Source organism: Tamandua tetradactyla, chromosome 8, assembly GCF_023851605.1.
Source record: "Tamandua tetradactyla isolate mTamTet1 chromosome 8, mTamTet1.pri, whole genome shotgun sequence".
Classification (NCBI taxonomy): Eukaryota; Metazoa; Chordata; class Mammalia; order Pilosa; family Myrmecophagidae; genus Tamandua; species Tamandua tetradactyla.
This window is the reverse complement of record NC_135334.1, coordinates 42,008,010-42,027,645: the sequence shown is the minus strand read 5'-3', so window position 1 is coordinate 42,027,645 and position 19,636 is coordinate 42,008,010. Positions and strand designations below refer to the sequence as shown.

General features: G+C 38.2%; 1 protein-coding gene across 3 annotated transcripts in view; it reads left to right on the top strand.

Moving 5' to 3' along the window:
- Positions 1-19,636, top strand: part of ARHGAP42 (Rho GTPase activating protein 42) — a 323,631-nt gene that overhangs the window by 242,492 nt on the left and 61,503 nt on the right. For all 3 annotated transcript variants that reach the window (XM_077113175.1, XM_077113174.1, XM_077113176.1), the window contains 2 exons: positions 288-392; positions 8,457-8,586. In XM_077113175.1, coding sequence (XP_076969290.1) covers positions 288-392; positions 8,457-8,586 — 235 coding nt within the window. The remainder of the gene's footprint in view (positions 1-287; positions 393-8,456; positions 8,587-19,636) is intronic.

Genomic DNA, 19,636 nt, shown 5'->3' with positions numbered 1-19,636 from the left:
TGCATGTGTTTCATTTCCTTGTTTTGATTACAAGCTCTTAAGGGTGCAATCTTCCTATGCCACTTTGTTCTTTTCTCCCCCTTAATGGTCTTTCCTGAATATTTAAAAAAATCTATTTGAATAGTAAATAAAGTAGTTGAATAAGTAAATAAAATAAGAATTGATTTTTATAGTTTGTATTAAGTATCCATAATTCTAGTACCTGTTTTGCCTACCGAAGAGACTGAAAATTTATTAGTTTGTGGAAACAGAATGAAATATAATTTTTTTATCTCTTTGTTTTGCAGCTTTTGTCATTCCTTCAGGGCTTGTTTACTTTTTACCACGAGGGATATGAACTCGCCCAGGAATTCGCACCATATAAGCAACAGCTGCAATTCAACTTGCAAAATGTAAGGCTAAACCTGTTTTCACTGCCTCTCCATCTGAAGATGAGAGGACAGCATAACTGAGTCATATCCTAGACTCTTCCAAAAACTTGGACGAGTATAGGAAACTTCACTAGTTTCAACCAATTTGGAAAACCCACTCTGAATTTATTTTAAAAGAATTTTCAAGCTGCTGGTAGAAAAAATCAGGAAAAACTATTATAGTATTAGAAACATTTATACTAATGAATTTTATAGACATATTACTGAGGGGTGAAAACCTGAAGTTTGGAATTGTTTTGTTTCATTATCCAATGTTCCCATTTACTTACTGGGGAACCTTGCACAATCCTTGTTTACTAAGTGGCCTGTGATGATGAGTTTGTGAAATGAAAAACTTTGTACTTTAGTTTTTTAAGGCCCTACTCTTCTACAATTTTATTACTATCTAATATTATATTCAAATAATAAATTTGAATGTGGTTTTGAAGCAACTATTTAGTGACATCTTGAAAGCATATGTGAGAATTACTACAAACAACCTATCTCTTTCTATCAGTTCATCTTGCGCAGTTGTCTAATCAATTCTTTTAATCTCAGATTGCATAGTTTTATACAAATTCTGATTTCCAAATGCTATCCCACCCCTTACATTTTTAAAAAACAACTTCAGGCAACCCACGTCTGCATTAACAAACCTGAAAAATAGTGAAGTCCTAATGGACGAGGATTTTCTATAAATGAAAACTTATTCCTCAAACCTTAATTGCCTGCTACTCTGTAGCCAAAATAATTTGGAATGCTTTCACTTAATTTCCTATAGAAAGGTTGTGTTGCTCTATTTATCTGATTCTTGCCATTGTACAGATGTCCGCTACACAGTTGATTAAAGAGTTGGAGTGTCCAGTGAGACATAAGTAACTGGATTTAATCTACTTTTGTTTCAAATTTCACTTTTTATTTAATCTGAATATACTAGCAGAACTGATTTCAAATAGAATTCATTAATTGTTTTTCTGTGTGGAATGCTCTTAGACTTTTTCAGTAAATATTAAAAGGAGAAATTATAAAGCCAAAGCATTTTAGCACTTTATTATCATACTAGATGCAGATATGTTAGGATTCCTTGGATTTGGTGACAGAAATAAGGAACTGGAGAAAATTTGGAACCTTATGTAAAAAATAGCAAAACTGGGACTTCCGGAGAAGATGGCGGCTTAGTAAGATGCACGGATCTTAGTTCCTACTCCAGAAAAGCTACTAGGGGAGTAGAAATGATACAGAACAGCTCCCGGAGCCAAGACAGAGATCAAAAAGACAGCGTACCCCACCCTGGAACGGCTGACTGGCTGAGAGAACCCGCTCTGGTGAGATTGCTGAGCGGCGCGGGCTTTCCCGGGTGGGGCGGCAAGCGGCCGGAGTCCCTCCCTTCCTCCTTCCCGGGCCAGCTGGCAGAATTGGGCAGGCAGTCCCCTCAAGCCGCGGCAGCTGGCGCCCCCACCACACGCGGCCCCCCGGACCAACTGAGAGAATTGGATCGGAAATCCCCAGGCCGCAGAGAACAGTGACCGGGGGGTCCCTTCCAAACACGTGAATCCCTGGTCCGGCTGGGAACGGTGCACTCTCCTGGGCCGCGCGGCTGACGCCCTCCCGCCACGCTTGGCGCCCCAGGCCGACTAGGAAATTCGGACGGGCGCCCTCACGGGCTGCGGCGGCCGGCGACCCTCCCTGCATTCGAACCCCCAGGCCGGCTGGCACTCTTCCAAGCCGCTTCGGCTGGCGAACCACCCCCACGGCGAGAGTTTTCCAAAGTTAAAGGACCCACAGCACCTTTTACTAGTGGTACCCGCAGACAAACGTGTGCCACGAGTGCCACCTGCTGGGCAGGATAAGAAAAACAGAACCCAGAGATTTCACAGAAAAATCTTTCAACCTGTTGGGTCCAACACCCAGGGAAATCTGACTAAATGACCAGACGCCAGCAGAAGATAACGGATCACGCTCAGAAAATTGAAAATATGGCCCAGTCAAAGGAACAAACCAATAGTTCAAATGAGATACAGGAGCTGAGACAATTAATGCTGAATATACGAACAGAAATGGAAAACCTCTTCAAAAACGAAATTGATAAATTGAGGGAGGACATGAAGAAGACATGGGCTGAACAAAAAGAAGAAATAGAAAAACTGAAAAAACAAATCACAGAACTTATGGAAGTGAAGGATAAAGTAGAAAAGATGGAAAAAACAATGGATACCTACAATGATAGATTTAAAGAGACAGAAGATAGAATTAGTGATTTCGATGATGGAACATCTGAATTCGAAAAAGAAGCAGAAACTATTGGGAAAAGAATGGAAAAATTTGAACAGGGTATCAGGGAACCCAAGGACAATATGAAGCGCACAAATATACGTGTTGTGGGTGTCCCAGAAGGAGAAGAGAAGGGAAAAGGAGGAGAAAAACTAATGGAAGAAATTATCACTGAAAATTTCCCAACTCTTATGAAAGACCTAAAATTACAGATCCAAGAAGTGCAGCGCACCCGAAAGAGATTAGACACAAATAGGCGTTCTCCAAGACACTTACTAGTTAGAATGTCAGAGGTCAAAGAGAAAGAGAGGATCTTGAAAGCAGCAAGAGAAAAACAATCCATCATATACAAGGGAAACCCAATAAGACTATGTGTAGATTTCTCAGTAGAAACCATGGAAGCTAGAAGACAGTGGGATGATATATTTAAATTACTAAAAGAGAACAACTGCCAACCAAGACTCCTATATCCAGCAAAATTGTCCTTCAAAAATGAGGGAGAAATTAAAACATTCTCAGACAAAAAGTCACTGAGAGAATTTGTGACCAAGAGACCAGCTCTGCAAGAAATACTAAAGGGAGCACTAGAGTCAGAACCGAAAAGACAGAAGAGAGAGGTATGGAGAAGAGTGTAGAAAGAAGGAAAGTCAGATATGATATATATAATACAAAAGGCAAAATGGTAGAGGAAAATATTATCCAAACAATAATAACATTAAATGTTAATGGACTGAATACCCCAATCAAAAGACATAGACTGGCAGAATGGATTAAAAAACAGGATCCTTCTATATGCTGTCTACAGGAAACACATCTTAGACCCAAAGATAAACATAGGTTGAAAGTGAAAGGTTGGGAAAAGATATTTCATGCAAATAACAACCAGAAAATAGCAGGAGTGGCTATACTAATATCCAACAAATTAGACTTCAAATGTAAAACAGTTAAAAGAGACAAAGAAGGACACTATATACTAATAAAAGGAACAATTAAGCAAGAAGACATAACAATCATAAATATTTACACACCGAACCAGAATGCCCCAAAATACGTGAGGAATACACTGCAAACACTGAAAAGGGAAATAGACACATATACCATAATAGTTGGAGACTTCAATTCACCACTCTCATCAATAGACAGAACATCTAGACAGAGGATCAATAAAGAAATAGAGAATCTGAATATTACTATAAATGAGCTAGACTTAACAGACATTTATAGGACATTACATCCCACAACAGCAGGATACACCTTTTTCTCAAGTGCTCATGGATCATTCTCAAAGATAGACCATATGCTGGGTCACAAAGCAAGTCTTAACAAATTTAAAAAGATTGAAATCATACACAACACTTTCTCGGATCATAAAGGAATGAAGTTGGAAATCAACAATAGGCGGAGTGCCAGAAAATTCACAAATACGTGGAGGCTCAACAACACACTCTTAAACAACGAGTGGGTCAAAGAAGAAATTGCAAGAGAAATTAGTAAATACCTCGAGGCAAATGAAAATGAAAACACAACATATCAAAACTTATGGGACGTAGCAAAGGCAGTGCTAAGAGGGAAATTTATTGCCCTAAATGCCTATATCAGAAAAGAAGAAAAGGCAAAAATGCAGGAATTAACTGTCCACTTGGAAGAAGTGGAGAAAGAACAGCAAACTAATCCCAAAGCAAGCAAAAGGAAAGAAATAACAAAGATCAGAGCAGAAATAAATGAAATTGAAAACAATAGAGAAAATCAATAAGACCAGAAGTTGATTCTATGAGAAAATCAACAAGATTGATGGGCCCTTAGCAAGATTGACAAAAAGAAGAAGAGAGAGGATGCAAATAAATAATATTAGAAATGGAAGAGGAGACATAACTACTGACCTCACAGAAATAAAGGAGGTAATAACAGGATACTATGAACAACTTTACGCTAATAAATACAGCAATTTAGATGAAATGGACGGGTTCCTGGAAAGACATGAACAACCAACTTTGACTCAAGAAGTAATAGATGACCTCAACAAACCAATCACAAGTAAAGAAATTGAATTAGTCATCCAAAAGTTTCCTAAAAAGAAAAGTCCAGGACCAGACGGCTTCACATGTGAATCCTATAAAACATTCCAGAAAGAATTAGTACCAACTCTCCTCAAACTCTTCAAAAAAATCGAAGTGGAGGGAAAACTACCTAATTCATTCTATGAAGCCAACATCACCCTCATACCAAAACCAGGCAAAGATATTACAAAAAAAGAAAACTACAGACCAATCTCCCTAATGAACATAGATGCAAAAATCCTCAATAAAATTCTTGCAAATTGTATCCAACAACACATTAAAAGAATTATACATCATGACCAAGTAGGATTCATCCCAGGTATGCAAGGATGGTTCAACATAAGAAAATCAATTAATGTAATACACCATATCAACAAATCAAAGCAGAAAAATCACATGATCATCTCAATTGATGCAGAGAAGGCATTCGACAAGATTCAACATCCTTTCCTGTTGAAAACACTTCAAAAGATAGGAATACAAGGGAACGTCCTTAAAATAATAGAGGGAATATATGAAAAACCCACAGCTAATATCATCCTCAATGGGGAAAAATTGAAAACTTTCCCCCTAAGATCAGGAACAAGACAAGGATGTCCACTATCACCACTATTATTCAACATTGTGTTGGAGGTTCTAGCCAGAGCAATTAGACAAGAAAAAGAAATACAAGGCATCAAAATAGGAAAGGAAGAAGTAAAACTATCACTGTTTGCCGACGATATGATCCTATACGTCGAAAATCCGGAAAAATCCACAACAAAACTACTAGAGCTAATAAATGAGTACAGCAAAGTAGCAGGTTACAAGATCAACATTCAAAATCTGTAGCATTTCTATACACTAGCAATGAACAAGCTGAGGGTGAAATCAAGAAACGAATCCCATTTACAATTGCAACTAAAAGAATGAAATACCTAGGAATAAATTTAAAGTGACAAAAAACCTATATAAAGAAAACTACAAAAAACTGCTAAAAGAAATCACAGAAGACCTAAATAGATGGAAGGGCATACCGTGTTCATGGATTGGAAGACTAAATATAGTTAAGATGTCAATCCCACCTAAATTGATTTATGGATTCAATGCAATACCAATCAAAATACCAACAACTTATTTTTCAGAACTAGAAAAACCGATAAGCAAATTTATCTGGAAGGGCAGGGTGCCCCGAATTGCTAAAAACATCTTGAGGAAAAAAAACGAAGCTGGAGGTCTCGCGCTGCCTGACTTTAAGGCATATTATGAAGCCACAGTGGTCAAAACAGCATGGTATTGGCATAGATAGATATATCGACCAATGGAATCGATTAGAGTGCTCAGATATAGACCCTCTCATCTATGTACATTTGGTCTTTGATAAGGCAGTCAAGCTAACTCACCTGGGACAGAACAGTCTCTTCAATAAATGGTGCCTAGAACTCACCTGGGACAGAACAGTCTCTTCAATAAATGGTGCCTAGAGAACTGGATATCCATATGCAAAAGAATGAAAGAAGACCCATATCTCACACCCTATACAAAAGTTAACTCAAAATGGATCAAAGATCTAAACATTAGGTCTAAGACCATAAAACAGTTAGGGGAAAATGTAGGGAGGTATCTTATGAAACTTACAATTGGAGGCGGTTTTATGGACCTTAAACCTAAAGCAAGAGCACTGAAGAAAGAAAGAAAGAAATGGGAGCTCCTCAAAATTAAACACTTTTGTGCATCAAAGAGCTTCATCAAGAAAGTAGAAAGACAGCCTACACAATGGGAGATAATATTTGGAAATGACATATCAGATAAAGGTCTAGTATCCAGAATTTATAAAGAGATTGTTCAACTCAACAACAACAAAAAGACAGCCAACCCAATTACAAAATGGGAAAAAGACTTGAACAGACACCTCTCAGAAGAGGAAATACAAATGGCCAAAGGCACATGAAGAGATGCTCAATGTCCCTGGCCATTAGAGAAATGCAAATCAAAACCACAATGAGATATCATCTCACACCCAACAGAATGGCCATTATCAACAAAACAGAAAATGACAAGTGCTGGAGAGGATGCGGAGAAAGAGGCACACTTATCCACTGTTGGTGTGAATGTCAAATGGTGCAACCACTGTGGAAGGCAGTTTGGCGGTTCCTCAAAAAGCTGAATATAGAATTGCCATACGACCCAGCAATACCATTGCTAGGTATCTACTCAAAGGACTTAAGGGCAAAGACACAAACGGACATTTGCACACCAATGTTTATAGCAGCATTATTTACAATTGCAAAGAGTTGGAAACAGCCAAAATGTCCATCAACAGACGAGTGGCTAAACAAACTGTGGTATATGCATACGATGGAATATTATGCAGCTTTAAGACAGAATAAACTTATGAAGCATGTAATAACATGGATGGACCTAGAGAACATTATGCTGAGTGAGTCTAGCCAAAAACTAAAGGACAAATACTGTATGGTGCCACTGATGTGAACGGACATTCGAGAATAAACTTGGAATATGTCATTGGTAACAGAGTCCAGCAGGAGTTAGAAACAGGGTAAGATAATGGGTAATTGGAACTGAAGGGATACAGACTGTGCAACAGGACTAGATACAAAAACTCAAAAATGGACAGCACAATAATACCTAATTATAAAGTAATCATGTTAAAACACTGAATGAAGCTGCATCTGAGCTATAGTTTTTTTTTTACTATTATTATTACTTTTATTTTTTTCTCTATATTAACATTCTATATCTTTTTCTGTTGTGTTGCTAGTTCTAAACCGATGCAAATGTACTAAGAAACGATGATCATGCATCTATGTGATGATGTTAAGAATTACTGATTGCATATGTAGATTGGAATGATTTCTAAATGGTGTGTTAATTTCTTTTTTTCCTTTAATTAATAATAAAAAAAGATTGTACTACTAAAAAAAAATAGCAAAACTGAAAATTTAGAAAAATTTTCTGAACTGTGAGATTCATTTATTTTTCTTATGGGGCATAAGGAGATTTTAGAGTTAAGTGGCTAAGGTGGTTATGTTTCCAACACATATTTTTGTGATAATATTACCAGAATGCAAAAGAGGTTTTCATGGAGAAGTAGAGCCTGAAACTCTGTTGCTTAACTAAATTTTCTGTAAAATAAGTAAGCTATTTCCTGAAATAGAAGGAATTAGATCTTAGAAACCCATTAATTTTTATGATTTAGTTTATATTCTGAGCAATTAGTAACAATGTTAGGAATTTTAGAAATATTTGGACAGAGCTGAGGAACTTTTTTCTCTGCTTAAGCATCTCTGATTTTTTAAGTTCCACATATTTCAAAAGTATGTGAATTTAATTTGTTTTCCCCTGCAAAATAAATTTATATCCCTTTGTGTCTGCTTTTTACTTTAGATATTAGGGAATGCAAAACTCAAATAAATATTACAATAATTTTAAATGTTCTAATCTGCCCCCATGTAATAATGGTAGAGAGGGAATTAGGAAGGAGGACACACACGCGCGCACATACACACACACACACACATTCAAGGAGAAATACACAAAAAGTCACTCAGATGAGTTTCCACTAAGGCAATTTGAAATCAGACTCTTAGGATGTCACATTGCAGTGTTGTGGATGTCGTAATAATGCCTGAAGATCCAAGATTATACTTTGTACCATTTGCAGTTTTGAAATTTTAGCCTGGAGGTTCTTAATTTTGTTTTTTTCTATTTGCTTAAGACAAGGAATAATTTTGAGAGTACTCGTCAGGAGGTAGAACGGTTGATGCAAAGGATGAAATCTGCCAACCAAGACTACAGACCTCCCAGCCAGTGGACAATGGAAGGTTATCTTTATGTCCAGGAGAAACGTGAGTCAAGAAGACATAATGTCTCTTAGGATTTACCATTAATTTCCTGGAGATGTGATAGTTTACTTCCTTTAATTAGCAAATTCATTGTTTACTGTAGTTACTATACTTCATCTTTTACCACCACCAACGTGAGGAAGTTTTTTCGACATTTTGCCATCGGGATCTGTAAGTTGATGTATTGTTGAAATAGGAAATTAAAGATGTCCCTATTTATATGGTGACATGAGTTTAGATTTAGAATTTGTGTTACCTAATTTAAGGTTTCATGGAAAATTCAAAAGAATAGCCTTTATTGGATGAATTCTCCTGATAACTATCATAATAGTCTGTCTGTGCCCCATTCCCATCCCAGCAGCGGCTGTAGCATCATTTCATTTTATTCTGTGCTCCATCAGTTTTAAGGAATAAAATCGGCAATTATGTAATATCAATTTGACACTCCTTGCTTCCTGAGATTGAGAAATAAGTATCAGATCCAATAGAGCATTGTTATAATTGTCTCATACTAAGAAATTTTTCTTACAAAAATTACTTAAAAGCCATTTTACAGGACAGATCCCAGAGTTTTCCAGGGGCTACCGTATAATCCTCTCATATTTTTCCTTCTAGCTACTCCATAATATAGGAGGCTAGAGGGCTTAAATATTTTTTTATCATGACAATTGACTTTTTTTCCTTATTTTTTTTGTGAAAAATATCATGCATACAAAAAAGCTATAAATTTGCAAGCCCACTCACCACAATTAGTTGTAGAACATATTTCAGGGTTTGGCATGGGTTACAGTTTCACAATTTTAGTGAATTTTCTAGCTGCTCTAAAATACTGGAGACTGAAAGAGAAACCAATTTATTGATCCAGCATTCGTATCATTTGTTAAATCCTATCTTCTATGAAAATAACTCCACCATCACCTTTGATTTGTCTATACCTCTCTTAAAGGTTGTTTGGGCTATGGTAATTGTAAATTTTTGATATTGGAAGTGTCTGTCACTAATATGCAGTAGGAAGATGAAATTATCTGATGTTCTGGAGAGGCTGGGCTGTTTCAGAACTTACCTGGACCAGGGACCCATCTGGAGGTTGTAGGTTTCTGGGAAGTTACTCTAGTGCCTGGAACCCTTGTGGAATCTTATATATTGCCCTAGGTGTTCTTTAGGATTGGCTGAAATGATCTGATTGGGGGTTGGCAGGTTATGACAGGTAACAAAGTCTACCTGAAGCTTGCATAAGAACAACCTCAAGAGTAGCCTCTCAACTCTATTTGAAAACTCTCTGCCACTGATACTTTATTAATTACACTTCTTTTCCCCCTTTTGGTCAGGAAGGAATTGTTGATCCCACAGTGCCAGGTCTGGATGAATCTGGGCATCATCTCCCACGTCGCCTAGGAGACTTTCGCCCCGGATGTCATGTCCCACGTGGGGGGAGGGCAATGATTTCACTTGCAGAGTTGGGCTTAGAGAGACTGAGGCCACATCTAAGCAACACCAGAGGTCCTTCAGAAGTAACTCTTAGTCATGCCTATAGGTAGTCTAAGCTTCTCCGCTACCTACATAAGCTTCACAAGGGTAAGCCTCATGATCGAGGCAGTGACCTGTTGATTTGAGTCCCTAAAGTTTGACACAGTATCAGGGAATTCCCTGATGGTATAAGGTTTAATAGTTCTCTTTTCTTTCTCCCCTCCCTCAGCGGACTTTGCCAATACTTTTTGATTCTCTGTTTAATATACTCTAGGATGTTTCTAGATATTACAATAATCTATACAGGATGTAAGGACCTTTTTCTTATTCTGTGCTCCCTCTGTTTCAATTGTTAAAATGAACTATACAGATAGGTTGAATTAGATTATATACTGCAGAAAATTTCAGTTCCAGATCAAATAAACCTTTTTTCCATTGGTCTCAAAGAATATATGTGGTTCTAAAATATGGACACCATCTTCCTTACCTGTGTTCTGAATTACTTTAACCCCAACCTGTTCAGTTTCGTTCTTATCTCCAAACACCAGGTTAAATATATAAAACAGCCTCTCAAAATCCAGAAATAATAATCACCACTCCAGACTTAATGTGTCGGCTCTAAAAGCTTACAATTTAGGCCCCTGTTTTCTTATAAGCATTTTCTAAAAGTGACCATACCATTGTTCTTCTCTTGTTTCTGGCTTATTTTGTCTCACCAAATGTCCCACGTGTTCATTCATATCGTTGCATGCCTCACGACTGTTCCTTTTTGTAGCAGCACAACCACTGTTCATAAGTATACACCATTGTTCACCAATCTACTTCTCAGTCAGTGCATCCTTCAGCCACCTGCATTCATTGGGCATCATGTAGAGGACCCAAAGTCCACAGTCCATCAGTAATCTCAATTTTAGATAATTGTTCCCAAGAGAAAGAAAATCAATAAACATACCCTCGCCAAATAGGAAATCTAAACCTTCTCTTAACTCTTGTCCCTCACCCCATTGTTTACCTCTGCTGTTGCTGTGGTAGGTAGTGCTAATGGTTTCCTTTTGAACATAGCCCATAGCATGCAATAGCAGTTTTCCCCCTGCACCCTCGACTTAAACACTCTTTATAGAAGAATCATATCTTTGAAGTAATTCTTATGAGAAGTAATTCATATTTCTAGTGTGAATCAATGGAACACGTAGGGTCTATACAACCTCTTTCAATCTTGTTCGTCTTCGATATGGTAATATTATTTCTAGACCCACTAGAGAATCACCTTAGCTCCTATCTATTCCCTTACATTGGAGTTCAACATCATTAGCTAACAATTCACCCATCTCTAGTTTCTAGGTATCTCTAAGTCCCCTAAATTCTGTATTATAAGCCTCTGATTCTACCTTTATGCTGGTCATGAAAGGGAATCATATAGTACCTGTCCTTTGTGTCTTGCTAATTTAACTTAGCATTTTGTCCTCAGGACTCATCCGTCTTGTCATATGCTTCAGGACATCATTTTGTCTTACTGATGCATAATATTCCACTGTATGTACATACCACATTTTGTTGATAAACTCATCTGTTGATGGGCATTTGGTTTGTTTCCATGTTTTGGCAATTGTGAATAATGCTGCCTTGAGCATCGGTATGCAAATAATCTGTCTGTGTCATTTCTTTCAGCTCTTCTGGATATGTACCAAGTAGTAGTATTGCTGGGTCATAGGGCTACTTGATAATTACTTTCCTAAGGAACCGCGAAACAATCTTTCATAGTGGCTGCACCATTATACATTCCCACCAGCAGTGAAAATGTCCTTTCAATTATGATAGGACATAAATATGTTTCTCCACATCCTCTCCAACATTTATAGTTTCCTGTTTGTTTAATAAGCAGCCATTCTTATTGGTGTGAGGTGGTTTCTCATTGTAGTCCTGGTCTGCATTTGCCTTATAGCCAGTGAAAATGAGCATCTCTTCAGATGCTTTTGAGCCATCTGTATTTGCCCTTCAGAAAAATGCCTATTCATATCTCTAGCCCATTTTATAATTGAGTTGTTTGTTCTTTTGTTGTTGAGTTGTATGATTTCTTTGTATGTATAGGAAATCAAACTTTTGTCTGATATGTGATTTCCAAATATTTTCTCCCGTTAAGTTGGCTGCCTCTTCACCTTTTTGACGAAGTCTTTCGAGGTGCAGAAGCATTTGATTTTGAGGAGTTCCCGTTTATCTATTTTTTCTTTTGTTGCTTGTGCTTTGGGTGTAAAGTTTAGGAAGCTATTTCCTATTACTAGGTCTTGAAGATGTTTCCCTACCTTTTCTTCTAGACACTTTATGGTGCTACTTCTTATATTTAGGTGTTTGATCCACTTTGAGTTGATTTTTGTATAGGGTGTAAGATAGGGGTCCTCTTTCATTCTGTTGGCTATTGATATCCAGTTCTTCCATGCCCAGTTATTAAAAAGACTATTTTGTTGAAGTTTGGAGGATTTGGGGACCTTGTCAGAAATCAGTTGACCATAGATTTGGTGTTCTATTTCTGCACTCTTGATTCAATTCCATTGGTCAGTGCTTCAGTCATTTGTAAGTACTATGCTGTTTTGACCACTGTGACTTTATAATAGGTTTTAAAGTCAGGGAGTGTTAATCCTACCACTTAATCTCTGTGATATCGCTATTTTTAAATTTATTCTTTCAAATTCCTCTTTATGCTCTTCTGCTGTCTTCTTGACCTCCCTTATGTCATTTGCTATCCTACTTATTTTATTAAGTAGAGTTGTATGGCTATCTTTGATTAGTTGTTCCAGTGTCTGTGTCTCCTCTGGTATTTTAATTTGGTCATTAGGCAGGGCTATATTTGTGTCTGCATTGTGACATGTTTAGTGATCTTCTGCTGTCTTTGTGACATGTAAATATGTTGATTGATTTACTTTGGGAGTTGATTTCTTTCACTTGTCTACGGCCTTGTGTTTGTGGGATGGTTGTACAGTAGGGAGCAGGGTACGGGTTAGGCACTCAGTACGGTGATTTGTTTCAGGGCAGGTATGAGTGCAGGTTGGGGATGTTATGCTGGTGCTTGCGAATGTGGGCCCCAGTGGCCAGGAAATTTGTAGCTGTGGAGGTGCACTTGTCTGGCAGGCGTAACCCTGGTGTGCGCTAGTGTAAGGCACGGGGCCCTTTGTGCACATGCATAGAGCTGTGGTAGCAGGTCGGCATTATGCTGTCATGGATTGGGTGCAGATGTGACCTGGCTGCACAGGTCAGTACTTTCTCAGAGCTGGGAAGTGTGGCTGAGGGCGGTATGTATGTGCGGTTCTAGGAGTGCTGTAAGGTGTGATGCCCAGAGCTGAATGACGTGATTGGGGACCTGACACATGCTTGGGCCTGGGAGTGCCGTAAATGGATGCGTACAGCTCCGGTGGGGCAGAGTGAGGATGTGCGACACTAGAGGGAAGGAGTGGGGGGCAGGGGTAGCCTTGGTATCGAGGTTAGTACCTGCAGCCTTTATGTACTGGTAACAGCTTGCAGGGAACAGGGAGGGGAAGGTAGTGCTCAGGAGGGGTGCAGGAGAGGTGGGTTGGACAGCCCTTGGGGTGGGGGCGTGGGGTAGGTACATGCACTTGGGGGCTGGTGGGGTGGGGTCACCTGGAGCGCGGGGAATAGGAGTGGATGATGGGGTTCGGGTGCGTGGAGTGTGGGATGAGTTGCCATTCACAGATCTGTGCTGGTGAAGGTAGCGCACCCAAGAATGCTTCCTGGCTTACTTCCTAGTCCCATGTTCCCATCCATGCACTCCCGAGGGCTCCACAGTCTCATGCCTCCACACCAGCCTCCAGCTTTCTGACTCTCATTTACTTGGCCTCTGCAACCAGGGCTGCCACATGTGGTACAGAAGTCTCTCCCAGGTCAGCCGCACTCCCAAATCACCGCCTCGGTCACCCTCCTGTCCCCTTAACTATTCCATGGAGCAGGTCTAAGCTCAAGCTAGTCTATTCGACCATCTTCCCAGAAATTAAAAGTCATTTTTATTAACAGGGTCCATTCTGCTTGTTACTTGTCACCACCAGTTTGATTATTTTCACTAAATTAACTGTCTTTCAACCTAGCCATGCATTAAAGCACTGTTTGCCAAACTATCTGCAATATAGGAACAGTTTCTTCATTTCTAATCTTTCATAGACCAGTGTCTTATAAAATCCAAAGCCATGTACTTGGGTTTTGCAGCAAAGTCAAATAACTGTACTAGTTTTAAAACACTTTTCCTTGCTGTACTTGTTTCTGCACATTTAGACTGGTTTGGAAACCACATAGAATAGCCCTGCTCTTAAGTCTCCATGTCAGTTTTTGGTTGCTAAGATATTTTAGTTAACGAGTTTGGGATGGGGAATCCAGAGATGTTGGATTGACTTTGAAAGGCTTTTGGCATATGTTCTAGTTTCTTAAATTGTGCTGGAATGCAATATACCAGAAATGGGTTGGCTTTTTATAAAAGGAATTTATTAAGTTATGAGTTAATAGTTTTCAGCCCATAAAAAAGTCCAAACTACGGCATCCAGAGAAAGAAACCTTGGTTCAAGAAAGGCTGGTGATATTCAGGGTTTCTCTGTCAGCTAGGAAGGCATGTGGTAGCATCTGCTGACTTTCTCTCCAGGCATCTCCTTTCAAAATGGTTTCCCTGGGGGTATTTTCTTTCTCCATCTCTAGACACCACTGTCTGTGTCAGCTCTGAAGCTTTTTCCAAAATGGTTCCTTCTTAAAGTACTCCAGTAGGTGTCTTAAGACCCATCTTGAATGGACGGAGACAGATCTCCATGGAAATGACCTAGTCAAAAAGATCCCACCCAGCAATATTGAATCAGGATTAAAGAACATGGTTTTTTGGGGGGTGCACAACAGTTTCAAACCAGCACAGCATATATGTAACATCTCATTAAAACACCAGTATATTTTATATTTCACATGCCCAGGGAATCCCCATTTGGTTGATACTGCTGTATAAGAAAATGGCAATTTTGTCCAACAAACTTGGCAGATACTCTTTATTGCACCACTAGTTAGTAAAGGAACCACTGGCCTGAGAGATCTCCGTTCCAAGATTTTCTCTCTCATAACTACCTACCTTGCCCAGTCTGTAGTTTTCCGAATGACCTGCCCAGCTACCCTATAATTGGGAGCATTATTCATTTTCACCCTTACTTCATGAGAAAAACACAGTTCGGTGATCATGTATGGGCCATATGGATTTGACTTAGACCTCTAAGGAAATTTTTGAATAATTATTTAAAGATTAAGAGCCTTCATGTGAGTGTACATTGAGAAGAGCCCACATTTTATATTTATAAAGAATGTGATTTTGCTAAACAGAAGAATTTGCTGAACAGTGAGGGCTGTTTAAACATGCATGTATGGAGGAGGTATTGTCGTCTCATCTAAGGATTTCATTGTCACCCAACAATATTTTATTTCGGAGTTCTCCAGGAGTAACATAGTCCCTGAAATCCATATGTGCGTACAGTACTTTGTTCTAAAGAAAAATGCTCTATAGTACCTAGCAATATGTATATATATTTTTTGTATATGTATCTTCAGATATATGATTCTCAGTGATAACCTGATGGACCATTTATTGGATGGTATCACATTTTGCTTACCTGTTCTCCAACTGTTGGACATTTAGGACAGTCAGTCTATAAGCACAGTTTTAAAACAAGCCCCTTTAACAAATTGAGGTCTCCATGGGCTAAGTGCAGTGTTTTTTATACCCATTGGATGATGGCATCTTTTTTTCAATGATACCTGACTTTGCCTCTGAGTCACTCTAACCATAAAGCCCTTTGTGATCCTGACCTTTCGTCTGAGGTTTCCTTTCTCTCTTAATGACATTACCTGTGTTTTAGGCTGGAAAACAAGGTAAATTCTTGGTTCTGGTGTTTCTCTCTAGCATGGGGCCAAGCCTGTCCATTCTGTCTTCTTGATGCCTTTAAATCCACTGCTTCTCTCCATCTCCTGTGTCTCAGCAGACTTTTGCTCTGACCTCCTAACTGCTCCCTCAGTCTCCAGGTGCTCTAATTTGTACTCAGCAGAGCTTCTAGCTGATCCTCAATGCTTATTTGGTTGTCCCCCTCCTGCATTGGCCTCTTAACTAGAGCATGGCATTAGACACTCTCACAGTTGGACATCTCCTCTCTTTCTTTCGATGTTGCCTTCCCCCTGCAAGTTAATTTCTAGCTAGTTTTTCTCTGTATTTCTTTACATTATTTTTGTAACTTTATTGAGTGTAATTGACATACAATGACATGCTCGTATTTAAAATGTACAATTTGGTGGTCGCTGTGTGTATACGCCCTTGAAATCATGAAGACATTAACATAATGAACATATTCATCACCTCCAGAAGTTTTCTTTTGCTTCCTTCCTGTCCTTTTCCACCCTCCATCCCTTCCCCTTGCCTAGGAATTTAAAAAGAAAAATGGAGAAATGTATATGCTTTTGAAATTATTTGCATATAGTTTTATGTGAGGGACAAATATTTAACTTATGTTCCAACTTTGTATCTTTGGAGGCATTTATAATATGAAATCGAATCACTTCACTATGATACGTTGATTGCATTCTTGCAATCACTGAATGATTAAGTTCTCTGGTAAACAGAAATGAGATAAAGAATATGGCTTCAGGGTGCTCATTCTGTGGTAGAAGGCAATTAGCAACTACTGATCAATATTAAATACCAGAGCTGTAAATCTAGAGATGTAAATGGAAAGAGATGGGATGGAGTAGTAGCAGATGATTATAGGTTGAACACAGATCCCTACGTTATTGGCATATGTGGTTTTTATGTTAACCAGCTCCAGGCATTAGCTTTCTAAGAGACTTCATTTTAACCAGAAAGCATTTGGGTTCCAGAGTCAAACAGAATTGCATGAAATTTAATGCCTGATGCCTGTTCACTCTGCAACTCTGGGCAAACTAGTCTCTGAGCACAGGCTCTTCATTTATAAAAGAGGGTTATGGAAAAAAAAAAAAAAGAGTGTTAGTATCCCTATCTCCTAAGGATATTGCAAGAACTAGAGATAATGTATGTAAAATGTCTATAGTATCAGTGGTGGTGTTAAAAAATAATATGCTGGTTGCCCTGAACTGTTATCTATTCTGCTTACTTTACATTTATCTCAGTTCTCAAAATGACCCTGAGAATATCATTCCTCTAAATAAACAACTCCAATTAAAGGCTCTGTTCATGAAGAGTCTTGTGCCATCTGTGGCTTTTAGGCTCAGTGTTCTTATATGTAAAATGCAGGTTTGTAATGTCTGACTTGAAAGGCTCTTAGATAGACAGTCACAACTTTGTAGGTATCCAGTGACTATTAATTCCCTCCTACAGCTCTAATATCATCTCAATTATTTCACCTGATTACTGGGTAAAATAATTAAACTTCTTTTATTTTGCAACTTTATAGCTGTAATATATTTTTATTTTTTTAGACTTTTTTAGAGATGACAGAATTGCTTGTCTAAGAAACATCTGCCTTGGCCTAATACCAAGTAGCTATAAAGAAGGCAGCATGTGTGTGCAGTAAACTTGAAGATGAACTGCAGGAAGTTCTGAACTTAAGATGAAGGCAGAATTTTTAGAAGAAAACAAATCTTAGGTCTGAAATGTCATCAAAACATTGTAGCAGCTTTACTTAAAAATTATAGCTGATACTGCTTCATAAATCGCTTCCTAAGTAGTAAAAAACACTGTGAGGGGTACCATGCAGTTTACACTAATCGGTTCTAAACCATTAAGTATTTTATATCACATGTAGCAGAATTATCAATATGTGTTGTTAAGTATTATAGTATGGAATGGTACCAGAATGGAATTGAAGTTACTTGTAACAATCCTCTATGATTACAAAGTATATGGCTGTACCCTGTGCTTTTAAAATCTGAAGTGACTTACTTATTAAAGTTAAACTTGATACCAAGGGAACTGTTACTAAAGGAAGAAAATTCAAATGGATCATGAAATAATTTTCTCTCATGGCACATTTGCTTTTCTTTTCTTTTCTTTTTTTTTTTTTTTTTTTAATATTTGTTTCCCCTACTATTCGTTTTTATTCCATATGTTTTACTCGTCTGTTGATAAGATAGATAAAAGGAGGAGTATCAGACACAAGGTTTTCACAATCACACAGTCACATCGTGAAAGCTATATCATTATAGAATCATCTTCAAGAAACATGGCTACTGGAACATAGCTCCATATTTTCAGGCAGTTCCCTCCAGCCTCTCCACTACATCTCGACTAACAAGGTGATACCTATTTAATGCGTAAGAATAACCTCCAGGATAACCTCTCAACTCTGTTTGGAATCTCTCAGCCATTGACACTTTATTTTGTCTTATTTCACTCTTTCCCCTTTTGGTCGAGAAGGTTTTCTCAATCCCCTGATGCTGAGTCTCAGCTCATTCTAGGGTTTTTCTCAATCTGTTGATGCTGAGTCTCAGCTCATTCCAGGATTTCTGTACCACGTTGTCATGGCACATTTTTATATTTCATTTCCTTGCTTTTAAACATATGGTTCAGAAGACTAGCAACAATTCAGAAATAGCATCGTACATAGTCGTTACTCGAATAATCAGGCAATAAGCAGAATGGAACCCTTGGTAGAGAAGATGTGTAGACAATGAGTTTCATTTCCAGCCCACTGTGACATTTGAATGCAAAATATTGGCTTTCCTGTGGGAGAACTAAACGTCTTCCACCTTGAACGTGGATGAATTGGACTAACAATGCATCCCTAACCCTTGTTGTAGCAGCATCCAATTCCTTAGGGAGAATAAGTCAATGATAAGCAGTCTGTGGGAAAGGATTGTTCAGCATTTATGAACAAAAGTAGAGGAAAGGAATGTTGTATATATTCAAGTTTATTTAAATAGAAATAGTGGCAAATATTTTCACTTTAAGGAATAATTTGAATTTATTTTATTTCAGATTAGTGTTTAAGAGGAAATAATTCCTAGGTCAGTAAACAAGACCAAGATCAGTAATTCATTTTTTCAGTATTTGTTGAGGGCCAACTGTATATCAGGCTCTGAGCTACTGATTAAGAATATATCTGCCAGTAAAACTATGATGTTTTCTGCTCTCTTGGAATATTAGTGTCTAGTGACAGAGACAGACAATGAACAGGATAAATTAGTAAAATTTACCATATTTTAGAAAGTGACAACTGCAGAGAAGAAAGGGAAGAAAGAAAGAAATATAAGATGTATCAAGATGCAAGATGTTGAGATGTGAGATGTCTCTCTAAGAAAGACCATGTTATAAAGGTAACATTTAAAAAAAGCCCAGAAGCAGATAAGAGCGTAAGTCATGAAATGATCTGGAGTGAAAGCAGTTTAGGCTGAGGGAAAAGCAAGGATAGCAGTGCATTGTCAGTGTGTTTAGGGACCAAGGTTGCTTGAACAGAATGAGCAAGACAGAAAGCAGTAGGATGTGAAGTGAGAAGGATAACGATGGGCCACTTGTTAATTCTGTGACTCTGGGCAAACAAGTCTCTGAGCACAGGCTCTTCAGTTTTAAGTGTGCTCTTTGATTTTTTAGCTAGAG